The sequence below is a fragment of the Falco peregrinus genome, chromosome 6, assembly GCF_023634155.1.
Source record: "Falco peregrinus isolate bFalPer1 chromosome 6, bFalPer1.pri, whole genome shotgun sequence".
NCBI lineage: Eukaryota > Metazoa > Chordata > Aves > Falconiformes > Falconidae > Falco > Falco peregrinus.
In genome coordinates this window covers 21,863,543-21,876,875 of record NC_073726.1, presented here as the reverse complement: position 1 = coordinate 21,876,875, position 13,333 = coordinate 21,863,543, and the positions used below count along the sequence as shown (strand labels likewise).

General features: G+C 60.6%; 1 protein-coding gene across 1 annotated transcript; it reads left to right on the top strand.

Moving 5' to 3' along the window:
• The first annotated feature begins 5,483 nt into the window (after window positions 1–5,483).
• Window positions 5,484–8,862, top strand: PAX4 (paired box 4). Its single transcript, XM_005243493.2, has 7 exons — window positions 5,484–5,496; window positions 6,080–6,210; window positions 6,298–6,513; window positions 7,202–7,292; window positions 7,597–7,788; window positions 8,092–8,174; window positions 8,752–8,862. Exons 1-7 carry the CDS (start codon window positions 5,484–5,486, stop codon window positions 8,860–8,862), a joined length of 837 nt encoding a protein of 278 aa, XP_005243550.2.
• The last annotated feature ends 4,471 nt before the right edge of the window (window positions 8,863–13,333 follow it).

The window sequence follows — 13,333 nt, the reverse complement described above, 5'->3', positions numbered from 1 at the left end:
CGGGCACCTTCAGAAACCATACTGGGAGCCTCCCATGCCAGAACCTCTGCTCCAGGCAAATGCTACAGGTAGAAAATTGCCCATTATCAGGGAAGTGGGGAAAAATCCATTTCTGCAGGGGAATGCTTTTCCTAGGGCCAGGTACTTAATCTTCTAATTTTTAATGTGTTTAAATGTACTTGTTTGTTGGAGAGCAGGGACCACCCTCAGCACTGCCATGCCCCTGCTGCCCAGCCATGCAGTGGGAGGCTGGGGAGGGCATCCCTGGGGCTGGCTGAAGGGGCGGTCCATGGTTCCAGGGGGGATTTTTAAGGCTTGAGTGGGTGCTGCTCTTCCACATGCCCTTGCCTGGGTGTCTGAGCAGTCTGGGATGGAGCCTGCAGCAGAGGACAGTCCAGAGGAACATTGTGCTGCCACTGCTTATACAGTGTGAAAATACCCCAAAATACCCTCTCTCCAGGGGTTCCTGTATCTGCCTGCCTGCCTTCTCACTTTTTACCTTGCCTTGCTGTCCCTTTCCTCGTCCTTCCTCTCCCTTGGCACTAAGCAGCACCTTGGGCACAGCACACCCTAAATACCTGCAGTATTTGCCTGCAAGGGACAGAGGGTTCTCCATCTCTCCACTTCTCCACCTCTCTGCCTCTCCATTTTACCATCTGTCTCTTTCCATCTCTCTACCTCTCCATCACTCCACCTCTCCACATCTCCATGTCTCCATGTCTCCATCCACATCTCCATGTCTCCATGTCTCCATCTTTTCCTCTCCATTTCACCATCTTGCCATCTCTCTGCCTTTCCACCTCTCCATCTCTCCATTTCTCCATGTCTCCATTTCTCTACCTCTCCGTGTCTCCATTATTCCTGCTCTCCTTCATTCCATTTCCCCACATCTCCATGTCTCAATGTCTCCACCTCTCCATCCCTCTGTGCCTCCATTTCACCATCTGTCTCTTTCCATCTCTGCACCTCTCCATCATTCCACCTGTCCACATCTCCATCTCTCCACCTCTCCACTTCTCCATGTCTCCATCTCTCCATCTATGTATCCATTTCTCCCCTTCTGCCACTCCACTTCTCCATGTCTCCACTTCTCCATCATTCCACCTCTTCATCACTCCACTTCTCCATGACTATCCACATCTCCATGTCTGCCATTCCCCACTTCTCCATCTCTCCACATCTCCATGCATCATCCATCTTTCCAAGTCTCCACTTCCCTGCCTCTCCACCTATCCACCTCTTCATGTCTCCATCTCTCTGCCTCTCCATCTATGTCTCCATTTCTCTCCCTCTCCATCACTCCACCTCTTCACCTCTCCATGTATCCACCTTTCCACCTCTCCTCCCTCAACTCCCCCGCGCCGTGCCCTCCCTGCCCGTTCCTCGCCGCCCCTTGCCGCTACGGCCGCCGCGCCCGAGCCGTGCCGAGGACGCACGGCCCGGTGCCCGCCGCTCCCGCTTGCCCCGGACCCGCAGGGCTCCGCGGCCGCCCCCGGGGGCTCCGGGCGGCTCCGCGGACCCGATCCGCCGCCGGGGCAGCGGCGGGCACCGCTCTGCCCCGCCGCGCCGGCCCGTGCGCCGCGCCGCTCCCGCCACCGGCGCGCTCGGCCCCGGTGCGCACAGCCCCGGCGGGCCGCGCTCGCCGTTTCCGTGCCCGCACGGCCCCCGCCGCCCCGCACGGCCCGGCAAGGGGAGGCGGGGGGCAACGGCGGGGCCGTCCCGCCGCCGGCTCCCGCCTGCACCGAGGCTCAGCCCCGCGCCCCGCTCCCCTGTGCCGCGTTACGCACGGGGCTCTCCCGTGCCGGGGGGACTCCGTCGAGGCTCCCCGGCGGCCGGGGCAGAGCTGGGGGCGGGCCGGCCGCGGCTGCCAGCGCTCCCCGCGGGAGCTCGACCCCGGTTCCCGGGGTGGGGTGGGGTGGACACGGCTGGGGGCGCCGGCGGGGGCGGAGGGGCGGCTCGGCGGCTCCCCAGGGGCCGGGGCCGGCCCGGGCCCCGCGGGGCTGTGGTTAATGTGTAATTCGGAGCATATGGCATTTTCCAAAGGCGGGCAGTTGTGCGCGGAGCGCGGGGGCCGGGAGCGGGGTGCTAATAACGCTCAATTACTCGCGGGGCCGGGCGCGGAGGGCCGCGGTGCAGGGCTCCTCGCTGGCTAATATTTGCTCTTCAAATATTTTACTTGAAAGGTTTACAACGTGGTTTGTTTTTTTTGTGTGTGTGTGGTTTTTTTTTTTTTATCTCCCAAGAAGGGGGCCATCTGTGCCGGGCCCCTCGGGTTGCACACCGGGGCAGTCTCCGCGGTGCCCATCCACCCCGGGCCGCCTTCTATTTGCTCAACACCAGAAAAAAAAATAATAAATGTAATAAAACCGAATCTGGATTTATGATTTAATCCCAAGCGCTTTACCATATGGCAGCTGTGTCTGCCCCTGTTTGCTCTGCGGGAGGCGCGGGAGCGAAGCCCCCCGGGGCTGCCCCGTCGGGGGGTGACCGGGGATGCCCGGGGACGCGGGACGCGGCGGAGCCAGCGCTGTCCGCCGGAGCTGGTGCTGAAACACCGGCGGCAGCGCCGGTACCGACCCACTGCCAGGCCCCGGGGGGCTCCGTCGGGGCTCGCCCCCCCGCCCCGGGACGGGCGTGTGCTGGGCGCGGCCGCTCGGTCACCGTCGGGCCGCCCCTTCCTCCCCATCCTCCTCTTCCTCCTGCCCCGTGACATCACGGCCCTGCTCCCTCATCAGCCGACCCGCATCATCACACCGGCACGGCAGCACCCTTGGCTCCGAGGACAGTTGGTCCAGCTCCTTCGAGGCTCCGCAGGTACCTCTGTGCGCCCCTCCGGGCACCCCTGCTCTCAGCCAGATGCATATACACACGTGTGCACAAATACATGCACATACGTGTGCACATGGCAGCGTGGGTGCATGCAAAAGCACGCACACACGTGTGCACAGCTGGGCACACAGAGACAGGAGCATGTACGTGCTTAAGAGCATGAGTGTGCATGTATGCATGGATGTGCGTGCACAGACACTCACACTTGCATGCACAGGTGTAGCACGGGGCACGCTCAGGTGTGGGGAGGGCTGCTCTGGGGCAGGGGGGGTTGTGACTTCTTGTCCTGTGCAGGCACGGGAAGCAATTCCCAGTAGGAATTGGGCAGTGAAGGTGGCTTAACATGGAGAAGGCTTGAGACTTCCTCCAGGAATGATCTGCTCTGGTCTAGCCTAGTCAAGCCCCATCTCATTTACTCCTCTCCTTGCCTCTGCGTGCTGCACAAAGACCAAGCTCACTACCCCTCCGAGATTCCTCAGCGGGACCCAGGACCAGGACACCAGTTGTGGGCTCACAACTGGTGCAGCTTTCCCAGCGTACCCGTTTCTCCAGGGGGAAGAAAATCCTCATGTCACCTCCTGGCCCAGCACAGCCAAGCCCTTGGCTGGGACAAAGCCAGGGAATGCTGGTAGGGGCTGTGCTGGCACCCGAGGGGACACGCGTCCTGCTGGTACTGCTTGTTCCCTCCTTCCCAGTGCAGCTTTGCTCCAGGGCAGTCCGTCTCTTTCCTAACGAGAGGGAGACTGGGTGCACTGCACATTTTCTTTTCACCTGCGGGAAATCTGCTGTTGTCCCTGTTGTTTGATTTATTTTGCTTTTCTTTATTTTCATGATCAGGGTCAGTGTCTTCAAACAGCATTCTCAGGCTGTGCAGGGAAGCAGTGCCAAGGCTGCAGTGGGATTTGGGGACCGTTGCAGGGAAAGACCCACGCTGGGGGTGTCCAGGATTTTTCAGGGTGTTTCAGGTGAAATCCCAGGCTAACCAGGGGTGCCAGACAGGCTGCTCAGGCTTTGGCAAGGCAGCGGTAGCAGCAGCAGCCGTCAGTCTGTGTGGCATCTCTGTGGCTCAGCGTGCTGCTCATTAGTTACCACGAGAGTTTCTGCCTGAGTAGACAGCAAAGGGATCAGGGCTTTCCTTGGGAGAAGGGCTGGCACCAGCATCCTTGTGAGAGCGTCTCTTCTACCCTATTTCACGGGGCAGGGTGATGTCCCAGACCCCACAGCACCCCTTGCCGGTGCCTGGCGCTCAGAGCTGTGCTGCCTTTCCTCCCATTTCCATGGGGCTGCAACCTCCCATGTCCCTGATGACACCAGGGATGAGGCAGTGGTGATGGACCCCTCCTGCCCTGGCTCCCACCAGGGCTATCTCCTCCAGGAGGAATGGCTGCTCTCACTTTGTCGTGGTCCTCAGTGGTCTCAGAGACACCTTGCTAAGTTCCTCTGGGGAGGTGTCCTGCAGGACCTGCTGCTGTTGTGTTCCTGCCAGGAAGTCCCCAGAGTAGAAGGAGGTGGGAAGACTGGGGGGAGCAGAGGGAGACCTGTAAGGCAGGATGGGCATGGTGGGCACAGCTGCAAGAATGTGGGGCAGCACAAGGGTGTTGAGTGCAGTGGTGGTGGTAGTTCACAGCTGAGGAATCTGTGCCTAAATCCGTGGGGCTGCCTTTGGTCAGGATTTGGAGCAAGGCAAGTTGTGTGGGGTCAGACAGAACTGCTGGGCCTGGGGAAAAGCTGTGGGAGGGTGTGTGCATGCATGTGGGGAAACTCAGCCTTGATCTGATCTGGCAGAGGAGGTGGCAGAGCAGTAGAACGTCTCCAGCCAAAGGAGGGGTGACTCTGGTTAACCTGGTTATCACCTGCCAATCTCTCCTTGGTTGGGTTAGGTCCTCAGCGCCACAAACCCATCCCCACACCATCGGCTGCAGCTGAGCTGCTCTGGATTTATAGCAGGGCAATGGGAGCATGGGGCCAGACCCTCCTTCTGAAATAAATAAATACACCAAAAGACAGCAATGCTGCCAGTGAGGACACGATCCCATGTGCAGGCACTTGTGCCTGAAGCCACTGGCAAGAGAGCAGGGAAGGGTTAAAGTGGGTAATAAATGGCCCATGAACCAACACCGAACCCAGAGCTCCTGATCCCATCATCATCTCTGCTCCTGCCATCCCCTACCCCCCATCATCCCAACAAGGTGCAGGACCCCAGCACTCAGCCGTGGCAGGGTGGGCTTGGGGAAACCCTCCATCCCCCATGGCTTGTCCAGGGGAATGCGGGCAAGTGCTGGGACACAGCCCAGCCAAGCCAGCTCCGTTGCATGCTGGTGGCTGCTGGGTGCAGGCAGCACATGCAGCATTCCCAGCATCTCCCCAGCCTTTTCAGAGCCTGAGTGCCTCTTGCAGCCATGCGAGCACTTTAAAGCCTGGGTCCCTTTGATCCACTGTGCCTGGAATGCAATGATTTCCCAAGCAGTCAGATGCCCTGGAATGTTTCCATCCTCTGCTCAGTATTTCTGCCCTTGCTCCCTCTTCTTCCAGGAGGGTGGGCAGCGGATGTGGCTGAGCCCTGGACACCATCACTGATTTATCCAGCCTCCGGACCACAACCGTCTCCTCTTGGCAATTCCCAGGCACCAAAAGCCCTGAAAAGCCTCACCACGATGCCACACCAAGGTGCGTGATGTCGCTGTGACGGGGCAGCTCAGGGAGCACGGCTGCAGCATCCACGGTCCTGGGGGAATCAAGGAGGTGCCATGTCAGCCCCTGCTCTGTCACAAATGAGACTACTTTTCCTGACAAAGCCTGCATTGGGTGCTGGTAGCTGATACTCCTGGGGCTCCACAGAGTCCCAGACCTCCCATGATGTCCAGTTCTTCCCTGCACACCTAAGCCTGCCATCCTACCTTGAAGCCACCACCTTCCCCTGCTGCCTCAGCCTGCAGGAACCATGCTGCTCCACTGGGTATTTTCTCTGCCAGCATCACCTGGGCCAGTCTCCCCGTTCCCTGTCTGCTCCTGCCACATGCTGCCTGCGTCCACATCCCAGCAAACAAGCCCCGTGTTGCTCCAAGCTCCAAGCCCTCCTGCCCAGCACCCTCCAAGTCCCCACTCAATGCACAAGGGTCCCTGAGGCCACTGGTCCTTCATCCTGTAAAGCCTCGGGCCCTGATGCTCTCGTGTGGAGCCGGGGAGAGAAGAGCAGGCAGCATCCCTCCTCACCCTGTCTCCCATCACCAGCTGCCTGGCCTCTCCCCAGGGCCCAGCGGCGTGAACCAGCTGGGGGGTCTCTTCATGAATGGCCGCCCCCTCCCTGCCTGCAAGAGGAAGAGGATCATCGAGCTGGCGGCATGCGGCATCCGGACCTCAGACATCTCCCGCAGCCTCAAGGTACACCTGGGTCAGGAGGTGTGGGGGTCTCCTTCTCCTCCAAATCCTTTTCCTGCTGAGCCTCTGCCCCAGCCACCCTGCCTGCAGGTGTCCAACGGCTGCGTCAGCAAGATCCTGGGCCACTACTACCGGACGGGGGCCGTGGAGCCCAAGGCTATCGGAGGCAGCAAGCCTCGCATGGCCACACCTGAGGTGGTGGCCAGGATCACCCAGCTGAAGCTGGAGCAGCCCTCCCTCTTTGCCTGGGAGATCCGCCGACAGCTGCACGCTGAGGGCATCTGCACCAGCAACAGGACTCCCAGCGTGAGTCTCTGCCAGGGGGAGCAGGGGCCAGGCACTGCATGTGGGTCTGACCCCATGGCTGGGGTGCTGAGGGGTGGGGTGCCTCACTGGGGTGGGCAGGGGGCAATGGAAGGATGCACAGGGAAGTGCTTGGTGCTCGGTGAGGAGGCAGAGGAAGAAGCAGATGGGGAGGGGAAGGCAAATCACACCCTCCCAGCTAAAGCAGAGCCCTGCCGGCCATCCCCAGCAAGCCCAGCCGTCATCTCAGGCAGTGGGGTGCTGTGGTGGGGTTATTACAAGTGCCACTGGTCAGCAGAGACAATGAAATGCAATCTGCAGCCTCAGCGTGGAGAGCTGTACTTCCTAATGACAGACCCACCCCTATAAATCAGCCCTGAGGTGCAGATTGCCTCACATTAAATATTGTTAGACTACCGAAATTAAAGGGTTGCCGGTATCAACAAACAGCAGAGCAGATGGGCATGGCCCCAGCGCAGAGAATCCCTGGCACGTGCTCAGGCGTGGCTGCAGGAGAGTACCTCGGAGATGAGCTCTGGGGCATCAGCCTTGATTCCTCCCCACCTCAGTGCTGCCTGAACACATCTCCAGCTCCCACAGAGAGCAGAGGGCTGCCCAGCACACCTTGCTCCCACTCCTGGGGGGTCCTGAAACCCCTGCCTGTGGCACAGCCCCATTTCCCCCTGCCCAGGTCTCCTCCATCAACCGGGTGCTGAGGAAATTGCCCAGTGACCTGCGGCTGGCAGCTGAGCAGGGTTTTGTGAGGGACCCGCCGCCACAGGGTGAGCCTTGCTGGGGGTGATGCCCTGGGGAGCAGGGGCTGGGGGCCGGGTGCATCCCACAGGAGAGACCTGCTCTGAGCAAGCAGAGAGCTCCTGCCACCACCCACCTCCCAGCTGCACATGCACGGACGTGTGCATGCACGCACAAACATGCACACACAGGCATGCATGTGCACACACATGGCTGCCCCGCAGTCTTGCACTGACCTTGTACCCCCAAAACAAAGGGACTTGTCATCCCTCCCTGACCCCTCCCAGCCCCTCCCGGGGGTCCCCCCCACCTTCTGCCTTTCTGTCCCTGCAGTGTCTCCTCTTGCCGCCTCAGCGGCCCCACAGCCCCTGGGCTGCCACTCACCCACCGAAGCTGGTGCTGCCATCTTCCTGGGGACCCAGCACCCTCCACGGGGCTCCGCGTCTGGCCAGCGGCTCCCACCGAGCACCCAGCACAGGAACAGGACAGTCTTCTCCAACCAGCAGTCAGAGACCCTGGAGAAAGGTGCGACTCTCAGTGGACACCAGCCGAGGCCGGGGCATTTGGCATGCCCGCCCCGAGCTGCTGCAGAGTGCCAGGATGGAGCAGGGCCATTCCCAGCGAAGGGAGGGCATTGCCACTTTCTGGATGGGCTCCTCCTGCTCTGAACGGCACAGCCATGGTTGTGGTGCCCCAAACAGCTCCGAGTTGCAGGCACCAGTGCCCGGCAATGGACAGGCTGTGGCTGCACATCCCAGCATTGCCTGCCGAGGCATTGGCGGGGTGGCTGTGTCGTACAGGCTGATAGCATCCCAATCCCTCTTGCAGAGTTTCAGAGGGGACAGTACCCAGACACCATCACCCGGGAGAGACTGGCCGTGGCCACCCAGCTCCCTGACACAACCATCAGGGTAAGAGGACACTGTGGGGACACTGCTGGAGCCCAGGATGGTGCCATAGGGCAGGGGAGGAGAGCACAGTGCTGCAGTGTGACATGCTCCATAGCACACTCCCTGGCACACACCCCTCACACACAGATACCAGGAACACTGTAGCTCCAGGCAGACATCCCTGTGCTGCTGGTGAACCTTCACCGGTTCATGGCAGCCCCTTCCCCTCCCAGTCACCGACCATTGTTGGTCATCTCGGTGCCCCGAGCAGCGACAGCAGTGAGTCCCCCCACTCTGCCAAAACAGCGCTGCCCATCCACATGGTCACACCACGCTACGCGATGTGCACACACATGCACCCATGTGCCTCCCATGCCCTGTGCTGGAGAAGCACCCCAGAGCCTGGCACATGCTTGTAGACCGTCAGGTTGCAGAAGACACAGGATCAAACCCCTTCCTCTGCTCATGCCATGGCCAGGGATGCAGGAAGAGGCCATGACCCAGGGCAAAGAGTTGTCCCAAGGAGCCTGAGCGCTGCCTGGGGCGCGGGTGCCACAGTGTGGGGGCTGGCATCCTCAGCTTCCTCCTTCCTCCCCAGGTTTGGTTCTCAAACAGACGAGCAAAATGGAGACGGGAGGCCAAGCAGAAGCTGGAGGCTGGCAGTGCAGGTGACAGTCCAGGGGTGAAGGGAATGGGATGTGGCACATGATGCCTGAGGAGAGGGCTGGGATCCAGGGCCCACTCTGAGAGAGAGCGTGGCTGAAATTTGGCGCTGAGCACCAGGACACCTGGGTTTGCTTCCCAGCTCCAGAGCCCTGCTGGGAGTTGGGGAGAGGATACAGCCACTCTCTGTGCCTGCACTGGTAAAAGGCAGCCCTCCCCATCCCAAAGTCAGGGCCGGGAGCCCACACGGTCCCTGAGCCAGCACACTGCCCTCCCTACCTCTCCCCAGCAGGCTCCTGGTGCAACTGGATCCTGCCCCATGGGGCAGCCATGGCTGCTTTCTGCCCCCTCTCCACAACAGCCACCGGGTCCGCACAGGTAGGAGAAGGCCAGGGCTCCCTTCCCATGCTGCAGCCTCCAGCCGGGGTGATGGGGAGGCTTTGCCAGCTCCCCAACAGGCGCTGGGCACCCTCTGAAGCCCACAGTCCCATTGCCCAGCTGCTCTGAGCTCTCCAGGCACTGCCTTCCCTGGGGAGCCATTTCCGGAGCCATCCCAGAGGGTGACACTTTGCAAGTCCCCTCAGGGGTGGCCAGGTCCCAAAGCATCCCCATGGATGCCCTGTGACATCCTGCTCTCTGCTCCCCACGCAGCACCTCCCAGCCACCCCCGCCGGCTCGCCGCAGCCCCTCCATGGCCACAGCCACGGCCATGGTCACAGCCACGGCCTCACTGCCTACCCTGGCCCCCCGGCCCTGCTGCACCTCTGTGCCTCTGGCCCCTGTGCCTGGGACGACACTTGCTGCGGTAAAAGGGATGGGAGGGGGACTAAGGACCCCCAAGCACAGCCAGGGGTGGGGGCCAGCAACAGGGTGCAGGACCCCATGGGGTGCTGGGGGGTGTGGGGAGCTGGTCCCCTTCCCCCACCTGGCCCTGGCCCTGCAGTGATGTGGGGTGGCTGCTGTGAGGTGGGTGTCCCCTGCCACATGGCAGAGCAGGGCTGGGGGCAAGGTGACACTCCCCAGCCCCATGCACTGCCTGAGCCCTGTTTCCATCCCATAGGCCTGGCTCCCAGTGGCAGCCCCCCTCCAGCTCCTTGGCAGCCCCTGGAGGGTCCCCCCTTCACCATGTTGCCACCCAGGGCTCACCTGCACCCCACTGCCAGCCTGCTGCCTGGAGTCTCACTGAGCACCCCAGTGCCGCCTCTCCACGCCAGCTCACTGGAGCCCCTCGCCTGCCTCCATGCATTGGGGTGCCCCTGGCTCTGAGGGTCCCCAGCAAGATGGGGGGCTCCAAGACACCCTCCAATGCAGTGAGATGAGGATGTCCATGCATGGGTATGCATCGGTGACAGACGGGCCACCATCAGCTCACTGCCTGCCCCCTCCAAACCAGGACTCCCCGTCTCCCTCCTGTGAGCTGAGGCCTCCTGGGTCCAGCGTGGCAGAGGGGGGGTGCTCAGGGGAATGCATCCTGCCATGCCACCCAGGCTCAGCTGTCAGGGCTCAAACCCTTGTGGGCACAGCCACGTCCCTGTGGCTGTGGTTGGGGTCAGGCAGTGGGAGCCAAGTGCCTTAGGGGCCCCCTCAACATGCTGGAGTGTTTGTCCCCAGGGATGTGTCATCCCCTGGGACACTGCAGAAGGTGGGCAGTGTCACTGCCCTGCTTTGCTACTGCATCCCCCAGTTAGCATCCCCCCATTTCAAGCTTTCCCCCCTCCTATATACAATACCATTAAATTACCCTGAGAAGAATTAATTAATTCAAATGGGGGGCACCCTGCTCTTCAACGGGGGCTTTTCCTGGTGCTTCTGCAGAAACCTTTAGCCTGGTCAGAGCTCTCCTAGCCAGAATGCTGGGGAGTCTCTGGAACTGGGGAACAAAGGGCTGTGCGGGATAGGCAAGAAGGGAAAAACTTGCTGTGGCTGTTGTGAGCCCCCTGGCATAGTGGCTGGCGAGCCCCCGAGCTGCGGTATTGCTTGAGCTTGTCTCAGGCCGTTGTCAGGCAGGACTGCCAGCACAGTCAGGACCAGCTCCAGCCATCCCAGATCCCATGCTGGGCCTGCCACCCTGACTCAAGACTTTGCAGAGCCGATGGGTCCCAGCTGCATGGCAGATCCATGATCTAAATAAAGTTTTGGGCTTCTGTTTTTTAGGAAGTTGAATTTAATGGTGCAGCCAGCATAAACGCATCCATCACTGGCATGGAACATGGCTGCAGGCTGAAGAAATGGTTTTATTTGAAGGATAACAGTTGTTTCCTTCAGCCAAAGGAAAACAGTTTGGGGGGCTGAGCCCGAGGCAAGGGTCCTCCCTGTTCGCAACCTCGGTGGGACACTGCCCGGCTGTCGCCGTCCCCCCATGCCCACGGCCCCTGGCTAGGAGCCCAGCCTCAGCAGACCACTCTGACTGCAGGCTGCAGTGTGCCAGCTGGGCAGCCCAGGGGTCCTCTCTCTCCCCCAGGACAATGTTGGGCTCTAGCATAGTTTGTGTCTATAAGCAAGAAAAAATAATTTCTAGAAGAGAAAAATCTTCTATGGACTTCTCTAAAGTGAAAAACCATCCCAGGAGTATACAGCCATGTTATGGGAATCGTTCAGACTTGCAAAAATCTCAGGCCTGAGGATGCTAGTGAAGGCTTTTGCTTGCCTGCACGAACGGCACACCAGGTGCACCAGCCAGAGCCCAGTCTTGGCTGGCTGGCTGTCCCAGCTGAGCTGTGGTAGCATCCCAGCACCAGGTCAGCACGCTGCTGCCTGCGGAGAGGTGGCTGAGACCTGCCAAACTCATGGCAAGTATTACTGACCAGCTACCTTGCGGAGAAATTCTCACTGTCCCCATTCCCACTTCTCCAACACCTGAGCAGACTTGTAAGACAGAGGTGAGCAAGGATGCCCTGGGCATCCCTGGGCCTCTGGCACCCTCAGGCCACAGCTCTGCCCAGCAGCTCCTTCTCCCCATGCACTGCAGCCTGTGCGATGCCGTGGGCTACCCAGCACAGCTGGGGCTGCAAACAGCTGGCACAGCCCCAGGCAGCTCCACAACACACACGGAGCCCATGGGAGTGGGATTTCAACCATGTCCTGTCCCAAGGATAAGGACGGGGACAGGATGGGTGGCATTGCCATGATGGCAGCAGACCAGAACTGTGCACAATTCTGTGCACTGCCATGCCCTGGCAATACCCGAAGCTGTGGCCAGGTGATGTGAGGCTGCAAAACACCCACTCAAGTCTGGGACCTCCAAGCACTTGTGGCAGCTCCAAAGGAGCCTTTCCTTCCAGAAACATGGAGCGACTCGGCTGGGTTTGGGTGCATTTTTTCAGGGGTTGCAGGAGGCTGGCGGCTGCAAGCACCAGCACTCCGGCTCTGCAACACCGCTTAGCAGTGGAGCCACGATTTCATACCCAGCCCTTCAAAAATATTTAAAAACGATGCTGCTGGACTCAGCAGGAGAGACCTCGGCAGACCAGCGCAGGATGCTGTCACTGATGTGCCTGTTCACATGGTGTAGGACCTTGTTTGCAGGGGCCAGGCGGGCAGGTGGGTCTGCAGGTGCCCTCCTGGGGCACCAGAAATGCTGCAGGGTGCTGGGAGCCTGCAGGGAGCCAGCCCTCGGGGTGCGTGGCCATAGGGGTGGGGTGATGCAGAGCTGACCCCCCCCCCCAGCCCTTTGGCATCTCATGCAAAGGTGCCACCCCATAGAGATCCCTTGCTGGCAGCTGCAGCGTGGTAGGGGGCTCCTTCCCCAGCTTGGGGTGCAGCCCCTGCCCTTTGCTGTGACTGTGCAATGCCCTGGGCACAGGCAGGTTTTGCAGCCCTGGAGAAGCAAGCAGGCAGCAAGCTCTCCTACCTGCTCTTCTGCCTCCAGGCTCCTGCAGCTGCCAACAGTGTTGAGCAAACCAGGGAGCTCGGCATGGCCAAGGGGACATGTCCTGGCCACACTGCTGGAGGACAGGGGACTGGGGCACAGCCGGGCATTCGCCGCAGCGAGGGCTGTGAGGAACGGGCAGGGCTGGAGGCAGCCAGGCGCAGAGTAGGCAGCAAACTGGCAGAGCTGCAAAGGGCATAGCAGCACGTGCACTGCTGTGCTGCTGGCTTGGAGGTGGCAGTGGTCAGTGACAAAGGGACATCCCCCAGCCTTACAGCCGGCATTTCCAGGGCACTTCGTCTCAGCCTGAGGGTGACGTCCAGGGCAAGATGGAGGAACTAGTGCTAAATGGAGCATTAAATCATTTGCAGTGTGGCTGTTCTCTTGTTCCCTGGCACTCTGAGAGCAGGGTGAGTGGGGCTCCAGCCCTGCAGTGCACCACGCTGTTGGGTGCAGAGGGGTTGTGCATGTTGGACATAGAGCTGAGTCCCCGCCAGACTACTGCTCTAGGCTGTCCCCAGGGAGATGGAGACACGTAGCCATCTCCAGTGCCAGCACAACCGTGCATGACCCAGGGGAGGGAGCCTGGTGGTGGGAACCATATGGGATAGGTCATCCAACATCACCCACCTTGCAGGGATTAACCATC